General features: G+C 39.3%; 2 protein-coding genes across 3 annotated transcripts in view; one reads left to right on the forward strand and one right to left on the reverse strand.

Moving 5' to 3' along the window:
- The first annotated feature begins 417 nt into the window (after positions 1–417).
- Positions 418–1,841, forward strand: LOC149312809 (claudin-24-like). The gene has a single exon (XM_089526994.1). The coding sequence runs from the start codon at positions 942–944 to the stop codon at positions 1,608–1,610; it is 669 nt and encodes a 222-aa protein (XP_089383120.1). The 5' UTR covers positions 418–941; the 3' UTR covers positions 1,611–1,841.
- A 2,600-nt stretch (positions 1,842–4,441) lies between these two features.
- WWC2 (WW and C2 domain containing 2) overlaps positions 4,442–26,800 on the reverse strand; it is a 177,587-nt gene continuing 155,228 nt past the window's right edge. Inside the window, exons 19-23 of one of the 2 annotated variants that reach the window (XM_089525423.1) lie at positions 25,713–25,874; positions 20,228–20,320; positions 15,596–15,838; positions 9,957–10,084; positions 4,442–7,584 (exon numbers count right to left, since the gene is read on the reverse strand). In XM_089525423.1, the coding sequence (XP_089381549.1) occupies positions 7,518–7,584; positions 9,957–10,084; positions 15,596–15,838; positions 20,228–20,320; positions 25,713–25,874 (693 nt within the window). In that variant the 3' untranslated portion in view covers positions 4,442–7,517. The remainder of the gene's footprint in view (positions 7,585–9,956; positions 10,085–15,595; positions 15,839–20,227; positions 20,321–25,712; positions 25,875–26,800) is intronic. The other variant, XM_089525424.1, reaches the window with a different exon arrangement.

The following is a 26,800-nucleotide window of genomic DNA, read 5'->3' on the forward strand; positions in this document are numbered from 1 at the left end:
TCTATGCTCTTCAAGTGCTTCCCTTATACCCATCAAACTGTATATGTGCCAGGCACTGAAAATCCCAAGATGTTTATTTTCCTATATATGCAAGCCTCAATATGGCCTTAATGAGAGCTCTGATGTTCATAAATTTATATATGGAGTAAGTAAAGGATACTCTGGTGTTAAAACAGGTTCAAAAACTGACTGTTCAAAATATATTGTGACCAATGGCAGATGCTTCAGAACATTTTGACCAAAATACTTTATCACTTCACTGTGCTCTAAAAAGGTCACGCATATTACAAAACCTATTTAAAACTAATTTTGTATAAAACGCATGAAAAGGCTCTTTTGCAATCTTCCTTGTAGTGGTGAAAGATGAAGAGAATGAAGGATAAGCCTTTGGGTGTACATATACGTATACTGAGGAAGTCTAATGATACAGATTATAGGAAAACAGTATACCTTTCTTTACAAGGTCTTGATTTGCAACCCTGAAATCTCAAATTTAGCCATTACAATGAAGTCCTGTTGCAGACAGAGCTGGGTTTTTTTATCACCACTTAAAATCTAATTAATCCGTATTGAAGCACAAAGATTTCTGTTGTTTTTTTTAGGGTGAGGGGTCATAGAGCGTTCTTTGTTCATCTCTAGACTTGTAATCATCAGGCATTGGGATATAATTTTACCAAGCAAATTGGAAGGTAACAGATCAAATCCTTATCACAGAACCTAACTCATAGTTAAGCAGAGTCCTTCGTCCTTTACAAGAAATGTTATACAGTATTCAGGAAGAACAAAAACACATTTCAGAGCTTTGAAAGGGTTAATATCTAAAGCTTATACCTCAGGACGCAAAGAGCTAAAGATTCTCAGAGCTGCAGCCGCCATATAAGGTAGCAATTCTTATAGAGGGATCCAAAAGACTTTCCACTCAGGCGATTTCATCTTTTAGAATGGCTTTAATGTACCGAACCACGATGCAGTTAGCTGGAATTTTGTTTTCTTTGTTGGGATGGGTGTTATCCTGCCTCACCACCTATCTACCTCAGTGGAAAAATCTCAACTTAGAATTGAATGAATTGGAGATCTGGACAATGGGACTCTGGCAAGCTTGTGTATTCCAAGAAGAAGGTGGAATGCAATGCAAGGAATTTGATTCTTTTCTGGCTTTACCCTTTGAGCTCAAAATTTCTAGGATTCTGATGTTCACATCAAATGGATTAGGACTTTCTGGCCTTTTACTCTCAGGTCTTGGACTGGACTGCCTGAAGATTGGGGAACAACAACAGGATCTAAAGAAGAAGCTACTGCTTATGGGAGGAATATTCTTCTGGATATCAGGCATTACAGCCATAGTCCCAGTGTCTTGGGTTGCTCACACCACTGTGCAGGAGTTTTGGGATGAAAGTATTCCAGACATCGTGCCCAGGTGGGACTTTGGGGAAGCTCTCTTTGTAGGCTGGTTTGCAGGATTTTGTCTCATCTTAGGAGGCGCACTCTTAAATTGCACAGTTTGTTCCACTGATACTCAATCATCCTTGGTCCATTATACAGTGGCAGAAGTGCAAGATACTTGTCAATACTTGGAAAGTGACAACAGACCCAAAAGCCTAAGCATCTAAGAGAGATAGAAGGGCTTCTTTTTCTTCTCAGACACTTAAAAACACCAGCCAGAATCTTGTTCCAATTAAGATTCAAAGGACTCTTTGTTCCCTAGCTGATTCATTCCACATGGGTTTTCAAAACTTTCTTCCTGTACTTTTTATTTGAAGAGCAGCATTTAACCCTCCTTGTTACAGCACTGAAAATGCTGTCTTCACAACAGGAGGAGATTAAAATGACTGACTGCAGAACATCCCCACCATCCAGTTTTGTCTACTTCAGCAAAAATGTAAAAGCAAAATAATTCCATCTAAAGTTCATATAAAACATAAGGAAATGTAATATGAACCATCATATTACACAGCTAAACACCAATAAATCTAGTAACTGATTTCCCTGGCCTACTGTTCTTCCGCAGTCCAAAGGTATGAGGAATATCCTGGCTTTAGCTTTCTGCTACAAAAAACATGTCTAACTCATGCAATCAAACAGACAAACTAATTTTTAATTTTTTTGCCATCAAGTCTCTTGCAACACTAGCATTTTAAAGATTTCACTTTTATCACCTATGGAAGAGATTGTGAAATCATCTTGACCCATGGAAAATGGCAAATTGTTCTTTTTTCTCCACCTGGATACTCTAGTTTCTGCCTTTTTAAAAAACAAGGTAGTAGCCAAAATTTCCTATAAAATACATGTTAAATATTGTTCCTATAAAGAATCAGTGCTGATCTTATATGTAAATACTTGAGTTTTAAGCATGCATAATCACAATATGCATACTAAAATCTGAGAAATACTGCATTCCTTTTCAATTATGAAGGTAGCCTCCATTTTTGTTTACAGCTTGAAGACCCTTGTGTTCCTCAAAAATGCAATTTACGATTATTGTAATTAAACAGCTTCATATTACACAATCTAATTTTTCAGTTATACTCAATGGTTGCAATTCTGTATTCACTTATCTGAGAAGTCATACTGAATTCAATGGGACCTACTGCTATGTAAATATGCATTGTACTACACCTTTAAAAGGTATCCAAGTATGGGACAAAATACTGTTATCTGTGCACAGATAAAACATTAATGCTCGTGCTTTAACCTCCGTGGGAAATGGGTTTACTACACTGACGAAAAGGCTTGCTATTGTCTCTCTATATGCAAAGTATTTATAGAGGACACAGAGATCTGATGTTCTTTGACAAAAACATAGTAGAAATTCAGGGAGAGAATGTAAGTATCTCTTTGTGGTCAGTAGTACTAACAGCTTCATATTCACTCCCAACAAAATCTCTACATGCAATGAGTTTATAAATTAATGCTGATGCTTTTACAGTTCTGGCTATATAGTTGATGAACGTTTTCCAATATTTTGCCAGGAAATTATAGCTATTGTGTTTAACATGTTGCAAAGCTGAAATCGTCTGACTCTTAATTTCATATGAAATGATTGAATGGTATGTGTGCATTTCACTAGGGAATGGAAGGTGAGTTCTGTAGGAATTTTAATCTTTTTTGCCTAGCTTTGCCTCAAGAAGGGAACATTTTCTAAAATTTATTTAAAGCATTTTACCATTTATGACAACTGAATAATTGAAGTTAGAACAACAAAAGGAATGTAAGTGTACAGTATCTGTGTCTGACTTTTAAGGTTTCACAAGGGCATACTATATTACAGTAATTTGGAACAAGATTATCCAAAGACTGCTGCCAGATGGGAATATAAGAACACACAATTTATTGTTTATTTTACTAGATTCCTGCTTAACTGTGCAGTCTGTTCATCTTAAATTTATTTCACATAATTCTTCAATCTGTTAAGCCTATGGCATAAATACAAGATACCATCAACAACTTGAAATGGGCAAATACATTTCTTAAGGATGACAGAAAGCTACTGATTGACAAGGACTTTAAAAATGTGCGCCATTTAAATAAACATTTTTAAACTGAACTACTTTCTGCTACATATAAAAAAGTATAAAACATCTGAGAGAAAAGTAATCCCAAATACAAATAATTCCATCTGAATGTATTGAGGTATCTGGACCCTGCTGTGATCAGCAGAGTTATAAAATTACAGCTCAAAGATATTCTTCATAATTTGATTATTTCAGGTATGACAGAATCAACCTGAAAGTGTAAAAAGATATGAACTGGCAGACAATTAATGAGATGCTTCTGTTGCAGTAGTGCCTGAGCTGCCAAGGACTTAAGATAACAAACTGAAGAGTTTCTCTTTGACCAATGTAGTCATAAATGGATCCTGCAATCAGAGAAATGAAAAGCCCTCCCTCATATTTTAAAGGAGTGCTCAAAATAAGCTCTAGGTTTCTCTGTTTAATTATGCACCCAGGAAAAGGGATATGATTATGATATAGGGTGACCAGACATCCTCCTTTTCCTACATTTCAATCTCCTGTCCAAGGTGAATATCAAAATGTCTTCCATTTTGAGCATCACTAAGCATGAATTTACATTTATATGAGTGCTTTTAGCTTTTATTTGGTCGTGTCCTCCATTTTTATTGAAAGTCCTATATTTTGTAGTATCTAATCCTCCCTTGTGGTCACAACATCTAGTCATCATGACTATGATATCCCTGTGTTTCAGAATCAGTGAAGACACTTTTTGATACTACAATAGTTTTCAGTTGTGGTTATCAGAAAGAATCTCCCTTGCACAAACATGCAGCCACATAGTAATCCCTGTGGGTGCATGTGCCTTCAATGCAGCACGGACATACAGTTTTAACCATTATTGATATTATTAAGCATCCATTGATATTACAGTCAAAATCTTGGTAAAAATGAGCAAGTATTTTGTATGTACAAATCTTATGGTGCACAAATCACTTTGAGTTGATGTGGCTGATACATTTTGTGAAACAGAAAACACATAAACAAGGAAGATTTGTTAAAAAACTGTATTTTTTCCAAATCACTGAAACAAATGGAAAGTGCAGAGATGAAAGTTAATCTAGGTGATGTACATGTGTACACTGACAGACAATATTAGGACAGAAAGACATTTGTAATATAACCTGATTAAATATTTAGTTCAGTCCTGAGCATTTTATACTTAAAATGTAAAAATTAGGTAAAAAGCGTTGATTTGATTTTCAGTCTATAAATGATTTACTATACTTTGTTCATTTGGCTAAGCAATAATATTGTCTTGTATCTGTAATACTTAGAATTTAATATACAGAACTGTACTAACAAATGGATAAAAGGAATATGAGGATTATTACATTTGTAATGTTTGTTCTATCTTGTGAAGGATAAAACCAATGATAAAAGTGATATCTGTATGCATAAAATTTGACTGGCATTTGCCCATTTTTGTATTTTTCAAAGTTGTTTTATCATTGTTGTTTAATAAACACAATAAACTATATGAGCAGAAAAAAAACAAAACAAACCCAGAACTTTTCAAAATGTACTCCTAAAAAATGAGCTGATACTACGGTGGTGTCTGTGAGAAAATGTATTAATGCATGGAAAAGTTCTCTTATTTTATAAATAACCAATTTAGAAAGACTCCTTTCTAGTCTCCTCTCAATTTCATTTAATGTGTGTCTGTCTGTCTTAACCTCCTATGAAACTAGAGAGCTGTATACATTTCTCACAGTAGCTTTTTTAACCTGCAAAATTAAATGGACAGAACTGAACTATATTAAGTACATAAATAAGACTGGAAATAAATAAATCACAAGGTACAACTCTATACATCATTCTACAAACATATTAATATTGTCAAACTGAGAAACTGAAACAGTCAACCTTCATTTCTATATTAAATAATCTTGAAGCTTTAGCTTTTAGAGATTGACCTCAGCAAAACGAATGGCATGTATGTGTTTAAATCACTTCTAAAACATGGGTAGAACAACAAGGGGGATCCATGAAATATCAGGCACAGTTAGTTAACTATCTCGAGGTTTGTTATGTTTAAAGGACCTGAATAGTAATATAGTCTTGTGCATAATAAGAGAACCTTTGGGGAGATTTAGAAAAATAAATTTAAGGCACAATTTTAAAAATGGCAATCAATGTATTATTGTTATATTCTTCTTATCTTTCAGGGATTCTACCAACATTCTCAGAAAATAAAATACAGTATGTCAACTTATGATATGTTGTAAAATGGACAGTGCTCAACGAGCTCACATCTTTGCTTTTTTGGTGAATTTCACATGTAACATGTATTTGTAGATATGTGCCATATACAAAAGAAGAAAGGATAACTTGCTTGTGCTCATCAAAAGGCTCCAAAATTGTTCCACCAACTTGCACCATGCCACCTGAAATTCCAGGATCTGTACACAGTGTTTGTACAGACAACAGTCTGATCCTATAAATCTATACTCAAAAGTCCTATTGAATGCAGCCTTAGTTTAGAAAATGTTGCTCACCACTTCTCAGTCTCCCAGGCCCTCTTAGCTATCAAGTGCCTAGTTCTGGGTTGCTAAATTCCTCTCGAAACATCACAGCAGCAGTTAATCTAATGACAAAGTGATGACAGCTTTGTCCCCCAAGTCTCATTATGATGACATCAGACCTAATCAGCCACTTGCTGCCAGATGACACTCAGAACAACCTCTGATAGCACAGATGCTAAGTACATGCATATGCACACTTGCAGATATATACTGCTTAAAAGGTAACCAGAACATTTTTTTACTTCGAATTCTGATAAACACATTCATATTGTCTTTTACTTTTCATCAATACAAGTTCTGTTTCAAGAAGCTTAGGTTCTAATCACATAGCTATTGTGCCACAATTAATTTAGGAATGAACCTACACAATGGAATACATACTAGGAATAAGCTACAACCTATAAACTTTATTATACTAACATGTTATTTTAAGTGCTCCAAATCTTGGGATTTTCTTGGAAGGAATTTCTATATCAACAATAATAGGTATTTGGTTCTTAGGAAATTCATCAGTCTAAGTACCACTCCTCTGAAAACTGCCTGGGTCTGTTTGGGCTTTGTAAAACTGACTCTTCTACAGGCTACTGGCTGTGGTATTCAATATACAGTGTTACACTAATATGTTAGCTTTGTATATCAGTATTTGTTTACTCAGGTTTTAATACTTTTTGTGTGAACCTGAGTGCAATTTAATAAAACAGCTGCCTTTGGGTAGTTTCAGTTTAAACACATTTCAGGACTTCCCAGCATTTACGTGTAAAGAGACTCGATAGCCTCCATACATCTCCATTCACAAAATTACACTCCTGCAGTGAGTATCCCATGCCTCTTCTTTTGTAACAAGAAATAGAGAGAAGAAAAATAGGTTCCAAGTAAAAAGTTCCAATGTAGGAGATAGAAATCTAAACAGCACCTGTTTGTATGAGGCAGCCTTGATGTTTTGGAAGAGGACTTGAGTTTGTTGCTAGCTAACTACAAAAAAAAAAAAAAGAAAAAAAAAGCACACTTTGTACAAAAATATTGCATGGGCTAACAGCCATTTTCACAGTCTGCTCTTGTGAAAAAAGGGTGAAACAATACTTCCCGTTGAACATAATATTTCTCGACACAGTGCAGTTCAACAGGATATACACACAAGGTACTGCCTTTGTTCCTTAGATCCATCTTTACAAAATAGCATATCTATAATACATACAAACTGTACAAAATTAGCATCAGAGTACCAGAAGTATTCTACTTTGGTTTTCTGGTGTGAAAGATTAAGTACTGTAGGTTAGAAAAGAGAGGGGCTTTTTTGTTTTTCAGGTACATGTGTGTGCACATATATGAGAACAATGTATTGAGGGGTTTATTTTTACAGACAATATCTAGGGTTCGATGTAAAGTAGAACATTTTTAAAACTAGAACTACACTATAAAACTGTAATCTTTAAAAAAGGAATAGATGAACAAGTAGAAAACATCTTGTGGTAGAAAATAAAAATTAGACATCATCAGCTGGCAGAGATGGTATACTGATCTTTGCTCTTGTGAAGTATGCAATCTTCTCCCTTAAAAAGATAATGGAGAAAAAAGAATATATATTAAATGATGAAAACATCAGTGAAAGCTAAAATGTGCTGTACAAAATAAAAAAAGAAGAAGAAGGGGTGAGTTGTTAGGGACATGAATGATAAGTTTCCATTCAAGCTCAGTTGAATCCTTAAGCTTTAAAATATAATATCTGAAGTCAATTAATTTGTCTCACAGTACTAAAATTACAGGGCCACAAGTCCAAATACCTTTGGTGAAGTTCCCCTTAGCTACTGTTTTGAAAGTATGGATTTGGCATCCCTGTTGTGTACTTTGAACTGTTAGAAATAACCTCTGACAAGACTGAGATGTATCTGACATGTGGGGGTTGTCTACACTCACAAAAAAATTAACCTTTGCCTCATATTTTCCTGGTCTGCAGTGAGTTATAGTGATCCCGTTAGTGCGACACATACTCGAAACAAACTGGACTCAATTGAACTGACTGCCACACATTTTCCATCCCCAAATTCAAATTGGTACAAAAGGGATGTGTTTTCCCTCCTTCCCAGCATGCCAAAATCTATCAACCAATAGTATTCTTGTTTACCTATAAATCTTGCCAGCTTGCCTTCTGACTGGTTGCCTCCTCCATTCAATCCTTTTCCCCCTCTTTGCATCCCAGTAAGTAATAATGGGAAAGGTGGGAAGTCTAAATGTCTCTTCCCCCCCACTATTTGTTGATTTATTTATTTAAATATGTTTTTAATGTGTCGTGACAACACACAGAGAATGGAAACTGTCCATTTCCTTTGCAGTGATCGCTGGCAATGGAGTGCTTCACTTCAGTTGCTATTGCCTCTCTCCCCAGTAGAGCCGTGCTGGTAAATTTGCTCTGAAGTCAAGCAGTGGTGAAGGGCACAGCAACCAGGGTAAAGCGTGTGTTTGCTGGCAATTACAGTAAGGGAGGTGGGCAGCTTTATTCCATACGGTGTATTGGAGCTAATGGTAGATAATCGGAATACCCTAACCAGCATGGCCAACAATCAAGAATTCTGGGAGCTGAAGTCCAAAACGTCCGGAGGACTAAAGTTTGGGAAGCACTGTGCTACAAGATCCCTTTGCCTACTGATCCAGAGTAACACTGTTACAGAGCTATTATTATCTGAATTCTACCAAAAGATGGTCATTAACCTGGACAGCTTTAAAAAGGAGTTACACACATTCATAGGCAATAATGTTAATCCTGATGGCTACATATTCTCTCTACTATCAAAGCACCATGCTTCTGAATATCAGTAGGAGGATGTTGTTGCTCTCATGTCTTATTTATGGGCTTCCCATACATTCCAGGGGCCCTTTCACACTGCACAATTATAGCAGTATGATTACATTTTGGCTGTCATGGTTCCATCCTATGGAATCCTTGGGTTTGCTGTTGTTCTTCCTCTTCTTCCTGTTATATACCTTCAAGTCATTTCGGACTTATGATGACTGTAAGGCGAACCTATCCTGGGGTTTTCTTTGCAAGATTTGTTGAGAAGTTTGCCATTGCTACCCCTAAGGCTCAGAGCATTTGACTTGCCCAAGGTCACTCAGAAGGACTTGAACCTTAGTCTCCAGAGTCATAGTCCAATACTCAAATCACTACATCATGCTGCTTAGGGTGGAACATTTACCTGCCAGACAGCTCCTCTATGGCCTCTGACTAAGCCACAAATCCACAGAGTTTCACAGGATGCAGCCATGGCATTTAAAGTGAACCCACAGTGCTGTAACTGTATTTTAAAAATTGGATGGCTGCTGTGGGAGCAGAATACTCCGTTAGACAAGTCATGGTCACATTCTGAATGACCGTTCCTATGTTTTGAAAAGGGGTGAAACTGGGCTGAGGATTTATTGCAGACCAGGTGTGTATCTGCACTGCAGAAATAATCCAGTTTGACACTGCTTTAACTGCCATGGCTCAATGCTATGGAATTATGGTAATTGTAGTTTTATTGTGACACTAGAGCTCTCTGACAGAGAAGGCTAAATGTGTCACAAAACTACAGTTCCAGATTTCTATAGCACTGAGCCATGGCAGATAAAGCAGTATTAACCTGGATTATTTCTGCAGTGTGGATGCAGCCAATAAAGGCCTTTTGCTACCACTCTCAGAACTTCAAGTTCCTGGGTGATTATTATTCAGTGGCTTTCTATTTCTAATTCTCCTGAAGCATGAAATTGTAAAACATAACATGAACTTAAACAAATAAAATAAAGTACATCCTATACTGAATTCCATTTATCAAGTATTTAATCCAAAAAGCACTGATTAATTCCAGAAAGATGTGCATTAAGACAAAAAGGCTAATTTCAATAGTGTCACAGATTTTATGAAGCTCTCAGAGATTCAAATTTTCATTACCTGAATGACTGCACCTGTAGCGGCACTTTCTGGCTCTGCTCTCGCAACCGACATACATCCTTCGAAGCTTTCCTCATCAATTTTTCCGCACTTAAACCCCTTTTCTTTTCCTCCTTTGATTGTTCAGCCTGATGAGGGAACAAAACCACAACTAACACACAGTAATTGACAATGTGACAGAGGGCTCAAAAGAGGCCGAGAAAGGGCACCTTGCAAAATGCCTTCAGTACAAATAAGAGAAAGACAGCCAGGCACCATAACTAACATGTCTAATGGCTGGTTTAATGAAGATGTTGGGTGCATAAAAAGGACTCCATAATTTTTGGCATGGCAGATAAAGGGATTTTAATTCATGTGCCAGTGTCAGCACACCAGAATCCTGCAGCCTAGAAGGAAGCTCTATTGGCACGAAAATGTTCGAAACTGGCATATTGATAAAGACAGTTTTAAGTGAGATGCCAGGCCACAAGAAACTCTGCTTTTACAAGTACTTTTTGCATACCCAGTATCTAATTTGCACAGATTTCTGGGATGTGTTAAGAAACAAGTATGCCCTGGATTTTATAATCAGACAATGTTCAGCCAGTGCTTGAAGACACTTGTGGGAATTAAGATTATCTAATACCTCAAATAACCCAAATTATCTTCCATTTATCTACTGCCTGTAATGTTCATTAGTTTTATTAAATGCCTTCCTGTTGTGTTAATAAAGATACTGCTATCTGAGTGCCTGTCTTAACTGTTTACATGAATATACTAAAAGCCTTAAAGTGGTTGTTGACTTTTACAATTTAATGGATACAGTATTTCTTAAGGTAGGCATAGTTTTGCCTCATGGAGTAAACATGCTGCAACTGCAGAGGATGACACATGAAAGCTTTTGAAGATTCAGGATCCTTCATAGGCTTAAGGAATAAGCCACTTTGAGTTGGTTTATTCTGGAGTAGTAGCAATAGTATTAAAATAGCAGTAATAATATAAAATTATGAAATTAAAATTTATAGTTAAATTTATTTTACAATCATTGGCTGAAATCCTATACCAGTTACTTAGTTAAGTATACTTAACTTGGATTGCATCTATACTGCAGAAGTAATCCAGTTTGATATCGCTTTAACTGCCATAACTCAATGCTGTGGAATTCTGGAAACTGTAGTTTGTTGTGGCACCAGAACTCTTTGACAAAGAAGGCTGAATGTCTCACTAAACTACAAACCCCACAGCATTCAGCCAGGGCAGTTAAGTGGTGTCAAAGTGGATTGTTTCTGCAGTGCAGATGCAACCTACATTAAATATACTTAACTAAGGGGCAGTACAGACGGGCGGCTAGAAGCCACCCCTGTAAGCCCCGCGTCTGTGCTGCAGAATCTGCATGCTGCAGCACAGATGCACCTTCCAAAAGGAGCCGCTGTAGACTGCCCCTTTTTTGCACCATTATGAGGGCTGCGATGCAGCCCTATGATGCCTCTTCCACCCTTGTGACGCTATTATATCACAAGGATGTGCCTTGTATGGACGGGGCCGCAGCCTTGTGACATAATGGCGCTGATATTAGGGCTCGGCGCATATGGATGCTGTGCTGTATCAAGCCCCAATATTGGCGCAAACAGCCCGTCTCTACTGGCCCTAAGTAACCTCTCCTGGCCTGACACTCCTCACCCCTGTAAAAAAAAAAACCCTGATGGAAATGTCATCAACCTGCATTCCAGTGGCAGAAAGGATCTCCTTCTCACTGCAGAGCTGATGTCTGATAAAGCAGGTTTGCAACAGGGGGAGTTATTATCTTGGCATAGTGTTACAATTATGACTAAGTAGTGATCATGAATATGAAACCGTTACCTTGATTTACTCATTATTATCAAGATTTACTCATTATTCATGATTGCTACTTACTTTGCATCTGCATTGTAGAAATAATAGTTTGCCATCACTTCAACTGCCATGGCTTAATGCTATGGAATTCTAGGAATTGTAGTTTGTTATGGCACCAGGGCTTTCTCACAGAGAAGGCTAAATATCTCACAAAATCACAAATCCTAGAATTCCATAACATTGAGCCACGACAGTTAATGTGGTGTCAAACTGAATTAGAATCATAGAATCATAGAATCGTAGAGTTGGAAGAGACCGCAAGGGCCAGCCAGTCCAGCCCTCTACCATGCAGGAAATCACAATCAAAGCATCCCCGACAGATGGCTATCCAGCCTCTGTTTGAAGAGCTCTAAGGAAGGAGACTCCACTACATTCCGAGGGAGTTTGTTCCACTGTTGAACAGGCCTTACTGTCAGGAAGTTCCTCCTAATGTTCAGGTGGAGTCTCTTTTCCTGCAGCATGCAGCCTGAGGGGCTTGACAGACCGCCTCTTTCTTAGCTGGATTGGCCGCAAAGGCCCGTCTAGATCGGGCCATAGGCATGGCTATATGGTGCTCCTTCAGCGCGGTGTCATATGGATGTCATTACGTTGTGCGCTGTCTGGAGCGGTGCATGGCATCAGGGCGCCCTGAGGGGGTGGAGTCAGGCGTGCGTCGTAAGGATGCTACGCCCCGACTCTGCACCCAGGCCAGCCTTTCAGACCGGTCTGTAAAGGGCCTCGGTCACAATTTTGACACTACAACCGTGACCGTAATTCCTGCCCCAGCTTACTTTACCAGGCATCAGCTTCATGGGGAGAAAGAGATCCATTCTGCTGGTGATCAAAGCATGGGTGAACAAAGTTTCCGTCAGGTTTCCTAGGGGGGATTGGGCTATGAGAAGTCACTTAGGCCCAGTATTAGGGTTTTGTATGGCTAGGTGTTCGCACGTGCTCAACCCTACAATTGGCGCGTGGGCACCATGATTGCGTGTGCCTGTTCATACGTGTGTGTGCCTGTCCCAAACAGTGCCACACAACACAGATGTCACTGTTGCGCATGAGGGCGCCAATGGTGCCTGGCATGCTGCGCAAAAAGAACCCGCTGGGACTGGGTTCTTTTTAGGCCTCACGGAGGCCGCAGCATTTGTCTGCTGCGGCCTCCATCCAGGACAGAAAGGGGAGGCTTCTCACCGCCCCTTTCTGCCCATCTGTATTCCCCCTTAGTTATTTAACTAAGTAACTGACACGGGATTATGGCCATTAAATGTCATCATCATCATCATCATCATCATCATCATCATCATCAGAGTTGTTTTTACAGCAAAATCCTATGTCTATGCAGAAGCCCCATTGCATCCCATGGAATTTTTTTTCTTTAAATAATGTGTATAGGATTGCATCTACATAGATTTAAATGTTTGTTTTAAATTTCTAGCTCTTCAGGTGATTTTTAGTACACTCCATTTGATATTAAGAACAAAATATTCCAGACTTTTAATATTTAAAATATGCTTTTAAAATGGGGTGAGCGACCCAAAACAACATCAGAAATATTGGAAACAAAGGCTGCATCTATACTGCAGAAATAATGCAGTTTGACACTACCATGTCAAACATGCGACAGCTCAATGCTATGGAATTTTTGGATTTGTAGTTTACTGAGATAATGAGCCTTCTCTGTCAGAGAGCTCTGGTGCCACAACAAACAAATTCCAGGATTCCATAGCACGGAGCCATGGAAGTTAAAACAGTGTCAAGTTGCATTGTCTTCTGAAGTGCACATGCAGCCAAAGTTATTCTGGATCTCTTCTAGATACCAGGATATGCAAAATGCTGCTGACCTCTGTACAATTTTTTTAAAGAACATTTTTTAAAAAGCAAGTTTCTGTTGAAATAGGATGATATAAATTTGGATTTCATGGAACACCTGGTAATGCTCATTTGTATGAGTTTTGAAAGTACTCTTCTGTACCAGTAAAAAGTTTTTCCAGTCAAAGGTACTCGTTAACTATTTTGCTAATGAAGGGGCTGTACATACGGGCGGCAGGACATCGGCCTTTTTTGTCCCGGATTGGGGTCGCAACAACCACACGCTACGGTATCCATGTGGAGTAAAATGAAGCCGCAAAAAGCAGTTTTTCTGCTCCCTGGAAGAGGCGTCATAGCCGCAACAGGACAGCATCATGACACTCCTTTCTGTGCCATTTCTGTGCTGTGCAAGAGTCACGCCATGATGCCGCGTGCCATCTAGAAGTTGGGCGTGCAGACACTATGCCATTACTCTGCCCACAGCCAGCACGAAGTGCCAGTCTGTACCCCCCCAGTCTCTATCCTAATATTTATCCCAAAACTTGCCAAATTCATATCTATATATTTTTTTTAAATCTGCAAATTGTTCCCAAAAATGTAGAACACAATTTAATACTAAAAATAAATAAATAAGCTGTATCTTTGGTAAAAAGGTGAAGTGCTCGAAGCCCATTTTTTATGTAGAGAACATTTTTCCTAAGGCAGTTCTGTCTTTGTGACAAGTGAGTGCCCTCAGTACCCCTCAAGGGTAATAGAGCATTACCATGCATATTAGGATAAATAATTCTAGCTGTATAGATGTGTTCTGAATACAATCTAGAAAATGGACAGCCAAGAATCAACGATAGAAAATACACAACTAGCTTGCACATCAATTGTGTATAAATACTGTACCCACATCTGCAGCACACTCATTTTCCAAAGAAGAGGTTATCTTGGGCATGGCACAGGGAAACAGTATGAATAAATAATTTGTGATGTGTCTACAATTGTCTTATAATGTCCAATTAGGCTTTAAACTATTGTATGGATGAACCATTCTTTACTGGAAAGGTTTATGAATCTCAGAGGTGAGGAACTTCTGGCTCTCCAAAGATACTACTGTCATGGACTCTCACAAAATGTAGACAGGGCTGATGGAACTGGAGTCCGACAGCATTGGGAGAGACAGAGGTTCCCCAGCTCTGTTTCACATTTTTGAAAAGAAAATACCTAGAGAAAAGTGTTGGTAAGATGAGAGATTACAAAATAATGAAAGGCATGGAAATAATGTTCAAAGCAAAGTAACTAAGGCCCTATATGGTCCAAAAGACCAGCCTGTGGGCGGAGTCAGGGTGTAGCATCCTGACTCCACCCCCATGGTGCCACACGCTGCTCCAGAAGGCGCACTGCATCATGGCACACCTCCGGCGCTGCATCCAGATGACACAGTGTCAAAGGGGTGCCATATAGCCATGCCATCATAGCTATAGTGCCCTTTGGAGGGCGCTAAAAGGAGCCGCTTTTTGTGGCTCCTTTTTGTACCTTCCAAGGGCCAGACTAGGACCATGGCGTGAGGTTGCCACAGCCGCGATCCGGCCAGGTAAGGGCCGGCATCCCACTGCCCCTCAAGGGTGGTCTGTAGAACCCCTAACTCTTAGATGCAAACTCTCATGGAACATCTGGGCTTTATCGGCAGAAGATTTTAAGATAAGACAAAACAAACAAATTCTTCATGTAGCACAATCAGGTGAAGGAACTGAGGATGTTGCAAAAGCCCAAATATTAAAAATCAGGTAGTAACATGTTGGATCAGTTCATCTGTGATTACAAGTCAGATGAAACGAAATCTTAATAATCTCAACATCCTACAGATACTGTATCTCTGAAGTCTAGATGCTAAGCATCTCAAATTAATTTTAACACATGCAACTTTAAGAATCCATATTTTAAAATTATGTAGACAATGTAATTTCATACATGTCTTCTTTAATTTATACCTGTTTTTCGGCTTGTTTCAAGAGCTTTCGGAATCTTTCATCCTCCAATACACAGGGAGGAAGCTCTGTCTTCCCTCTTGCTTTCATCTCCTCAAGCCTCTGTTTAAGATCACGAAGCATCTGCAATTCATCATTCAAGCGATTCTGTCGTGTCCGAGAAGCCTGGAGATCCAGCTCCAAGTCAAGAGAGGTGCGGATAGGGTGCTCCTGAGTTGCTCTTCGCATGCTGGGCTGGCAAGCAGGCTATAGTACCCAAGAATTAAATAAAAATCATTTAAAGTACTACAGATTATAAATAAAAACAATGGGGCAAAGCAGACGGCCGGGAAAGCACGGCATAAGGCAGCCCTGGCTACAAGAGGATCAGGTCCATGGCAACTGTACAGCCCGGTCTGAAAGTGGGCCGCAGCTGCTGGCCCCAACCTGCACCACCAGGAGCTGGACTATCCCAGCTCATTTTTGCTCCAGTCTAAAGGACTGGAGCATGGCTGCAGAGCAGCTTCTGGCTGCATCGGAGACGTGTGTTGTATAAATGGCTACCACTTCTTTTGGTCCATGTATTTCAGGTCTAAGATATGTTAACAAAGATATGTAAAGTATCTCAAATTAATTTCTTTGTTCATGCATACAAAATATTTAAATACACTATGTGCATAGATATATAGCATTTACTTGCATGAAGTTACGCTATTCTAAATGCTACAGGATAATTATTCTCTATACAACTTGGGTCCAGGTTATTTAAAGGGCTGTATATCCCTTTATGAGCCCACTAGAGCCAAGATATCATCCAGAGAGTCCCTTCTCTCTGTCCCACCACCCTCTCAGGCTTATTTTCCTTTCTATTACAGATTTAGGATGTCAGTGTATTTTCCTCCAATATCACCTCCACCCCCCCCCCCCCCAAACCCTCAAACAGCTATGACTATTACACTTTAAATTCTGAATACAATACTTTGTTGCACAGATCTGGCATTACTAAGGAATCTTTGATTCTTCAAGAATCACATGGTCCCATGAGTGACTACTAATGAAACTTGGACACAACTAGATGTTTGGTAGCTGGCAGGCCTGAAAATGTCAGTTGCTGTCAAAGAATTACAGATCAAAGGTGGGTGCAATCTGCAGAGGATAAGCAGTTGAAATGGTGTGTGTCCTTCACTCTTTCCCTAGACTTTGTTTTCTCAGTAACACACACTTTCACCTAAGGTTCCCAGACATGTATCTCTCACATTTAGGGGAATGCAGGATGCATAGGATGAATTTAGGGTTCAGGCTTCCTGGAAGTCTACTTTCCAGCCTTGACGTCCTGCCTGGTCCCCCTTTGTAAAATTCCCTCTCCATGTGTTACTACTGCTCTGATACTGAGCAGTTTACATCCATTCTGGATCTACCACATATGCCTTGGAAGGAAGACTTTTTGGGCATTTAAACTCCCCCCCCCCCCCGTACTGGGGGACAGCCAGGAAAGCATGGCATAAGCTACCATTTCCACTCCCCTCCCCCTGTACTGGAATGACTTAATATCCAAGACACTAGGGGCAAATGCAAGATGACATCCAAAAGTGTTTGCCATTGGAATGCAAGGAAAAATATTTTAAAAGTTTTATTTTCCACGTTTAAGAAATGGGGGCTGTGACAGATGTCATGGGGTGCCTAGTGACTGCCAGGAGTATGCTTAGGCTAGCATTAGGTCTGGATTGGGTGGATGTAGGCAAATAGTTAGGAATGTTTTCCTGGCACAAACCTAACAAACTGAGACTGCTTGCCAGCCATTTTATAACTGCAATTTCCCATACCATGGCTGGCATCTAGTTACAGACCTATACACGTCTGAGCTACATTACACATGTGGGGCCAAAAAACCACCATTATGCAATGGAAGTAGTCTGCTGATTGAGTCAGAAGCAGAGTTGTGCAAACATGTTCCCCTGTGCCTTGCCTTTGCCTGCTGTGGTTGTGCACTGCAGTTGTGCATTGTTCATAGTGCAACAGCACCTAATAATTGATATCTATTGCAAAATGCCTCAATCCTGCACAGGTGTTATGTAATGTTCACATGATCTGTCTCCACATGTGGAATTTATGTAACATTGAGGGGATGTTAGATTGCCAACAATGGCGGGATACAGATGGGCAAAAAGGGGTGTGTTCATGACGTCATGAAGGTATAGCCTTCAGACGGTCCTTACCTGAATGCCGCCATGAACACGCCGCCCGCACGCCCCAAGCGGGAAGAAGCGGCATTAAAAAGGTGCTGCTCCGTCTATAAGCTGCTGCACCGGTACGCCAGAATTGTTACGCCGCTAATTTAAGTTGCCCATTTAAAAGCTCCGTGTCTGCCTTATCGCATAATGAGTCGGGTTCCTGGAACATGCGCAGTTTGCACCGAGGCTCTAATTAGAGCGTCAGATGCCATGCAGATGTGGAAGCTGCAGCACAGCTGCACTCTATTTTAATGCTCGTAACCCTAACCCTAACCCTAACCCTAGAGCAACATGTACGTATGCGCTGCTAGAATTGGGGAAAGTTTGGAATTTAAAGTGAACCCCTACACACATTCCTGCGCCATTTTCACCTAACAATAAAAAACCCCTAAAACTTTAAATATTTACATATGTACAAGGGAGGTGATGGGGGATGGCAGGGGAACAGCGGTGGCAGCGGCGACAGCTGTGGCTGTGCATTGCAGATTCAGCAAGAGCGTGGGGACCAAAGGAGAGGAGGCATCCATGATGCTGGTGACACTACCAACGTGCAAGCGGACAAGGATGCCAACACCAGCTGATCACCAGCTGGCAGGAGACCACCATTGTTCTTGGGCAGGGCGAGGGAAAAAGTTTAAAGGGGCCTGGGCGCTTTAAATGTGCACATAGGCTTTCTGCCGCCGGTGCTGAGCGCCGCAGCTGCGCAGCTGCGCATCCGCCAGCCGGCAAAAGAAAAAAAAAAGCCCCGTTTTTGGCCGCCCGTGCAGAAGCTGCCTCTCTCTTTGCAACGTCCTCCGAGGCGGCGGTATGGAAACTGCGGGTCAGAAACGGTCCCAGGTGAGGCGTCTTCACTGCCCCCCATGTGGAAGCCCCATACACCTGAGCCACGCCCCCGGGGCGGGCGGTCTGGAGGCTCCGTATTCAGCAGAATACACCTCCAAGACGTCTTCCCCTGCCCGTCTGTACCCCGCCATTGTATGTCTCATAACATTTAGCTCTGTTCATTGTTTTCTAGGGAGTTAAAATTCTAAACCCCATAAATTGTCTTATGCTTGCATCAGATATAATGGGAAACCATGGCTTCACAAAATAAGAAGAATAGGAATGAGTTCCATTCTCTGCTTTATACATTTATTTATTTAGAAGAGATTGAAGGTTTCTGTTTTCACTTTTCAAGTAACAATACCTGCCTGTAAACTTTGAGCTCTGTGGTTAGTTTAAACTGTGGCTTCAGGACAAGCCAGGATTTGAAAATAGTTTGTTTATTTTTATTAATATTTTTAAATTTTACAATACAAATTATTACACTTTTTCATACAAATATATGCTTTAACACTTTACTTATTTTATACTAAATATCAGTGCACCCCTTCTCCAGAGCCATTCCCATCCATATACTCCAACCAAAATTTTAATTCATCTTGTGAAGATAATGTTCTATCTTCTTTTCCTAATACTTTTTCAATATTTTTTTCCATATTTCATCAAAATCATTTCTTTTCCATAATCCTTTCTTCACTTTCAATTTACATATTAAATTATCATTAATCGCTATTTGCCAGACTTCTTTATACCAATCCTCCAATTCCGCATTTATTTTTTATTTCCAAATTCTTGCTATAATTAAGGATTTGAAAACAGTTTGGAAGTGACTTGTTCACAGTAATCTTAGTCTGAAACAAACCACAATTCTCAAAATTTCAAAATCAAGATGAAATCGGGTTAGATTAGCAAAAAAACAACAAAAAATCTATTTGGAAATGCAAAAGAGAAGGAGGGACAAGGTGGAGTTTCCAAGTAGATGCTATCCATTTCTGATCCCAGGGAAAAGAATTCTAGTTACAATGGAACTTGGCTTAGGAAAGGAGAGATAAAGTAAGTATCCTACCTGAGGAAATAAACAATTAAATTGCTGCCACCCTCTAGTTTGTTAAAATTTTCAACAATAATTTAAAAATGTGTTATTTTCACTGGGAAATGACAATGATTGTATTTCTGAGTAATGACTAATGTTTCTTGCTACTTTAATTGGTTAAACATTACTTTCAACAATTTGAAATGACTTCTACAGAAATGATTATTTAATTTTATAATTTTCTCGACTGACTGACATTAATGAATCAATTTACTTTAGCAATTTAATGTTAATGTGTTAGTGCCAATACCAGTGTTCCCAAGCAACATTCTATTCCCCCAACAAGATCTGGCTTTAAAGAACTACAGAGCAGGGGTGAACTAATTTTCACATTTAAAAACATATGCAAGCAGTAGCAGTAGCTTATATTCCTTTTGATACAAGCCCATTTGGATATCAGAGAGTGATTCAGGGAGGAAGAGTATTTTTAGATGCATAGTTTTTTCATATTTTTAATCTGCAAAACAATGGGAAAGAGAGTGGCAAAAATGAGCAAATGGTCAAACTTACCCTTTTAACTCTCAAACTCCGCCGCTCTGTGGCATTTCTCACAAAGAGAGACTTTTTGGCCAATGTTGAACTGTCACTATCACTTCGATTCAACTGTCAAAACAAGAAACAGAATAGATTTATAACATGAGGTGGCTGGATCTGAAACAGACAAACATTTAACAATGAAGTTGCCAAAAAATAACCTGCTGCATATTGTTTTGGCAATAGACCATATAACTCTTGCAAACCATTCATTAAAGCAACATTGTTAGAAAGCCACATTTCAATAGCCCATAATTTATTATGCAGGAAAAAAAAGGCACGATGATTCCATGGTGTTAAGAATCTTCACACAGACATCACCACCAACAGGCTTATTGCCCTCTAATTTCAAAGTATGAGCATCTGTCACTTGTTTAATGTAAGCCTTTGACAGATTTATCAAAGGAAACCCTGTTTTTATCAGTGGCTTAAATAACAATTTTTCGTATTGGATTACTAACCTACAAAAACGTTATTTTAAATAGCCTTTTAAAGTTACACAGATGTAATAAAAATGACAAAGCACAGCATGGTGAAGCCGTTTCACTGTTTCTGTAGACTATGAATCCTGGATGACCTTGGGGCAAGATACATTCTCTCAGCCTCAGAGGAAGGACAAACCTCCTGTGAAGAAATCTTGCTACAAAAACCCTGTAACAGGCTTGAGTTAGGGTGCCATAAGCTAGAAATGACAACAGTAAAAACTACAGAAGCAGACTATCAATTTATGCATACAAAACCAATGGGAAAATTTACATAGAATCATAGAGTAGAAAGAGAGCACAAAGACCATCCAGTCAAAGAAATAAAACATCTTTCTCTGTATCACTTTGGTACTTTCACACATTAAATGCAGTACTATGCTAATAGGATTCTCTTTCCAAATGATCCTGTTAAGACCATACAATAAACTAGGGATGGGCAGTTCTGGAGGATTCAGGAGTCATTTTTGCCCTCTTCCAAACCTTGGTCAGCCACCCTGATAAACCTATACCCTCCATGCTTTAAAAAAAAAAACAAAAAACAGGCTCAAAATGGACCCCAAGCTGCATGTGGGCCTTGGGACTCCTAAGTGCGGTCTTTGGGATCCTTAAGTGTGGCTCTTGGGATCCCCCAGGGCTGTGACTTGCCAAGGTTTTCATGCCCGAGTGAGGAATCGAACCCTGGTCTCTAGAGTTGCAGTCCAGCACTCAAACCACTATGCCAAACTGGTTCATGATTTTCTAGTTCTCTCTCCCCCCCCCCCTCTTTAAAAAGCTATTTCAGGACTAGAGCAGCTCCCCTTAAAAGGGCTTTGAAATGACTATTGCCATCTCTGAGGCTTTTGGAGGCACAATTGTCTATTTGTATGTTGAATTGGGGGGGGGGAATGGGGGGCACATTTGTCTACTCTTCGCTAACCCATTATTTAGAGTTGAATATTCCTTCTTGTCATTATCTCACCAGGAACTGAATGCCTCTGTTCTTAGGTTAGTAGTAAACCATAGATCTAGCAGTGAGAACTGTGGAAGTCCTTCCTAAGTTACCCTTGCTTATGTTCTACTCCAGGTGAAAGACAGGAGGAGTGCTACCCCACTGATCTTGCTGGATCTCTCAGCAGCTTTTGATACCTTTGGTCATAGTATCCTACTGGACTGCTGGATGGGAGTAGGAGGCACTGTGGTAGTTCTGCTCCTACCTGCATGGTGGAGATATAGGAGACTCCAGTGGAGCCACATCACCATTAAGCTACAGGATGTCACAGGGTTCCAACTTGTCTCTCATGCTATTCAATATCTATATGAAGCCTCTGGAGGAGGTTGTTAGAGGAGTCTGAAGGCTGGATGTAATCAGTATGCTGATGACACTTAGTTCTACTTCTTGTTGTTGAAATCAGTAATAAAGATATTACACACTTGAAAATGACAAGTCTATCTGACAGGCTATATAGGTGCTGGAATAGTCACTGGAAGTTGTAATGGGTTGAGTGGGGGGAGGGTCAGTAAACTGAAGCTGAATCCTTGTAAGATGGATACTCAGGGAATTGGTGGTTCTCAGGTCTGGGCACTGGATAAGTGATCTGCCTTGGATGTGGTTGCTCTTCCTTGAGGGAGGAAGTGCACAGCTTGGGAGTACTCCTAAATTCACTTCTGTCACTGGAGATCAGAGTGCTTGGAAGTGGGTTCAACTGGTCTACCAACCACAGCCTGTCCTGGATAGAGATAATATAGGCCTGTTACAGACCGCCTAAAAGTGGTGGTCTGCCGGCACTGCTGGTTGCTCCGCGAGGGAGCCGCAGCAGGAGCAAAAAAGAAGCCCCAAAATGGCGCTTCTTCCTGCGGCGCGGTTATGACACCACAAGGCGCCAATCGCGCACTCACATCATAAGCGCCGCGCGACATGCGGACACTATGCGTCCGACACATAATAATGGCGGCGCCTGTGTGTATTGGGCACCGCCATTATTACACCCCCGTCACGTGATAGGGGTGAGGCCAGTGTGGATGCTAGGTCCCCGGCCAACCCCTATCACGTGATGGGGGCGCCTCAAGAGCCCGTGTGTAACGGGCCTTAGTTAACGTTACTCCATGGAGCAGAGCCTTCTTTGCTGTGACCCTCCATTTGTGGAATGCAAACAGGGGTCACTTTTGGCCCCAGCATTAGTTTCTCCCTAGCATCAAGTCAGAGCATGGCTTTTTGATAAACCTTTTGAGGCAAATTGATTACATCCAAGTCAGCATGGTTTCAGATTATCTTAAACTGTTCTAATTTATCTTAAGCTCTGTTTTTTTTTTGTTAAATGTTTTTTGTCTATATATTTTTTCTTACTGTCTTAAACTGCTAAAATTGATCCATAATACATCAATTTGCATTGTATATGACACTGAGATTCCTGGATACAAATGTATGAAAGAATATATAAACAAATAGAAATAAAATAGTTTACCAAGTTCAAATAAAATGGCAAACAGTATTTTATCATCTCCCTTTTTGTCCTGTAGTTCCTGACCAGGCTGTAGGTTGTGGGAAATGAACAGCTTTTCCAAGACACAGTGTTGTTGAGGGAGTGTATTCAAGGAAGAAAAATGTCATATTAAGAACTTTAACTTAGAAAAGAAGATAAACCTTCTCAATTCTTCTGGAAGGCATATTAAACAACATTATTTACAAGAATTAGACCATAGAATTTTCAATAATTAATGAGCTCTGGGCCTTAAGATACGCCGATGTAGCTAGTATTTGAAAAATAGCTGTATGATCTAGGTTTCTCTTTCCCCAAAGAGACATTAGTTTTTCTACCATAGGAAGTGAGCTGTTAAGTGATCATCAATGGTAATGGGCATATGTTAGTGCTTAAATGTCACTTGTGCATTTGAGGAGGTACAAATGGAAACAGACACCGGCTTCCCACTGCACTACTGAAGAGAAAAATAAGTAAGATGGAGAATGAATAATGCAATATATATTAAAACTATCTCAATTCATCTAGTGGAAAATAGTGCAATTAGCAGCAGCCAAAATAGATTTATTAATAACTAACTGAAACATACCTAGCATTGTCCAGGGATTTGCCTAATACTCCAAATGGTTCCATGGAGCTTTTCCAATTTAAAAAGTCCACTCTCCAACCCTTTTTACCTCAGGAACCTTACTTCAAAGGGTCCTCTCCTGTTCTCCTGCTCTTTTTAAAGCCCAGGGGCCTTGATTTTCCACCTTTCTTCCTGCCTTGAAAATCTTAGCACTGTGCTGGCCACTGCGTCTTGGGTGACAACCAAGAACACTGCCCAGTTCTGCAGTTTCTATTTGCAGTGATGTCCTAATAAGTCACAGGAGCTCCCATCTTTTGCTTCTAGAAAGCCTCTCCTTTGGAATTTCTACTTGAAACTGGACACTGTCACTTAGATCACAAATTCTGAGGTGTCTACCATGAGATCCCAATAAGTTATGCCTTCTCCCTTTTTACCTCTAGCAACTCCTCCAACAAACATGGAATTTCTATTTGGAACTCAGAACTACAACTTGGATGACATCCAAAAGTTCTCTGTGAAATTTTGAGGCAGCTAGCACAATGTTTCAGAAAGTTATAGCTGCCAGAGAGACAAAACAGACACTCATGCAGATATTTTCTTTTATCATTAAAAATTAATTGTTCCTGATCAACCTTGCTTTCACCGGAGAAGGCTTTTGACCTTGTCCAAATGATATCCCTGTCAGAAATTTTAAAGAGATGAGTTAGATTAGAGAAAGAAATGTCACAAGGAGGGCACTCTACAGAGTAAGAAACACATTTAAAGTTCAATAGTTAATAGCCTGATTTAGATATCTAGTTGGATTGTGCAGAAACCATCAATCTCACAACTAAGGTGGCATTTACACTGCAGAATTAATGCAGTTTGAAACTACTTTAACTGCCATTACTCAATGCTATTCTGGGATTTGTAGTTTTGTGAGATTATATAGCCTTCTCTGTGAGAGAACTGTAGTGCCACAGCAAACTACAAATCCTAGAAATCCATAGCATTGAGCCATGGCATTTGAAATGGTGTCCAGTTACATTAATTCTACAGTGTGGCAGCATCCTAAAATGTATAGTTTACTATATAGATCATATCCAATTTTATTTCTCCAACTAATAGCACTGGCAGACTCAACTTCTAGGGCTATTGTTCTATACAACCCAATTCCAGAAGGATTTTAATAATTTTAGAAAGTTTAAGTAAACAGCTTTCAATGAAAGGAACATATGAAACGTGTTTTGTTTCTTGTAGAATTTACCATCAATATTCTAAATATTTAAAAGACACCAAAATGAAGTCAGTAAACAAAGCTTTTCCTCCTGGAGCACATAAGAATATTTAAAATACTGGAGGTCAGATTGCTCAATTATTTGTATATTCAGTTCCTAGTAGTAGTCTGTATTCCTTTTATGATTACAGACTTTGCATGTGCACAGATAATTTGTTGCCAGAAATCTCACAGAGGCAGCATGCTGTTGTGTATAAACAAGTATACTAAAAGAGATTTTCACATTCAAAGAATTAGATTATTTGGGGGAATTACAAAGTAACCCTAGGCATGTCTATTCAGTAATGATTCTTATTGACTTCAATATGACTTAATTCCAAGTGTATGTATGTGTGCTGCATAAATTTGTATGAAGTGCGAGTTCTTCTTGTACATGTACAGTAAAATCTGTGATCAAGTATGTATGAACACAAGACTAGAGGAGGGGGAGAAATGTCAACAGCATAAAACTTTATTTTAACTCAATAAAAAGATGCAAGTATTAACATCCAAAGATTATTCTGTGAAAGGACTGAGAGTTTTCACATGTATTCCACAGGTGAAAGTGCGAATTTCCCACAGCTTAACAATTGACAGATGGGCATTGCCTTCTAAGGATATGGCTCACTGCCAGCAATATGCCAATTAAGTGAGTCCTTAGTTAATAGGACCTCATGGAGAACACTCTTTATCTTACCCTACAGATGTACTGGTTCCGCTCTCCTGGAGAGAAGGTTTGTGAACGCACTATCATGCTGTTCCTGACAAAAGGATGCTGTTGAGACTTTAGGCTGGTTCTGTCCTTGGGTCGTACAGCCACTCTCTCAGTCCTGTCATCTGTGTTTGTCTCCTTATCAACCTGTTGAGCACATAATAAACAGTTCTCATTTAAAACAAAAACCAATTAACCACGTGTGTTTACCGTAAAGGAATCCAAATGCATTTACTGTGACATATAGTAAAAACAGAGATGTGTGCTCTGTTCCTCAAGAGGATGCGATTCTTAAATGGTAATTTACTAGACAAAGTGTCACACTTTTGCTAGTCTGATGGCTGTGTAGATCCTCATGGATAACAATGTGCCAAACTCAGATTATAGTGAAAGATGGAGTTAATTTTTAAATAAATACAAGTCCCATTTTAAAATGAAATTAACGCTTTTTATTAGCTTTTATGGCTCCAGGTTATCCTACCTATGGTTATGCAGAAGATGAAACTAATATTTGACAAAACATACATTTGCTGTTTAAAAGCAAATAGAAAAACACTGGAAGCTTCCTACTATGTTCCATCCATTCATATATCCATCCATGACTTTATTTATATTCTGCCTTTTGTTCAGGGTGGGACTCAAGGTGGCTTACAAAGAGCAGAAAATTATAATAAATAGAGCTTATTACAGTATTACAATAATTACAATAAATACAGTTTATTACAATTTAATACAGTATATACAGTTAAAAACATTTATAGAAGTTGAGATTAAAACAGTTTTAAATCAACAACAGAATTAAAATAATTTAAAATATTGCTTTAAAAAGATTAACAACAGTACAGCACTATAAAAACCCTTTTCTTGGCAGACTGTTGGCCCACTTAACTAAATTTTACTTTACTGACTGGCAGCAGTTTTCCAGGATTTCAAACCTGGAAAGACTTATAAAATGCAAATCATATGCTCTACCATTCTGCAACAAATATGCTCAACAGCAACACTATCTTAGAAGAATTGGCAAAACTACCCAAATGCTTACCGTAGTGAATTAATCTTCTAAGGGCCCATTC

Source organism: Sceloporus occidentalis, unplaced genomic scaffold, assembly GCF_023333645.1.
Source record: "Sceloporus occidentalis isolate IW3139 unplaced genomic scaffold, rSceOcc1.0.p SCAF_5, whole genome shotgun sequence".
NCBI classification, from domain to species: domain Eukaryota; kingdom Metazoa; phylum Chordata; class Lepidosauria; order Squamata; family Phrynosomatidae; genus Sceloporus; species Sceloporus occidentalis.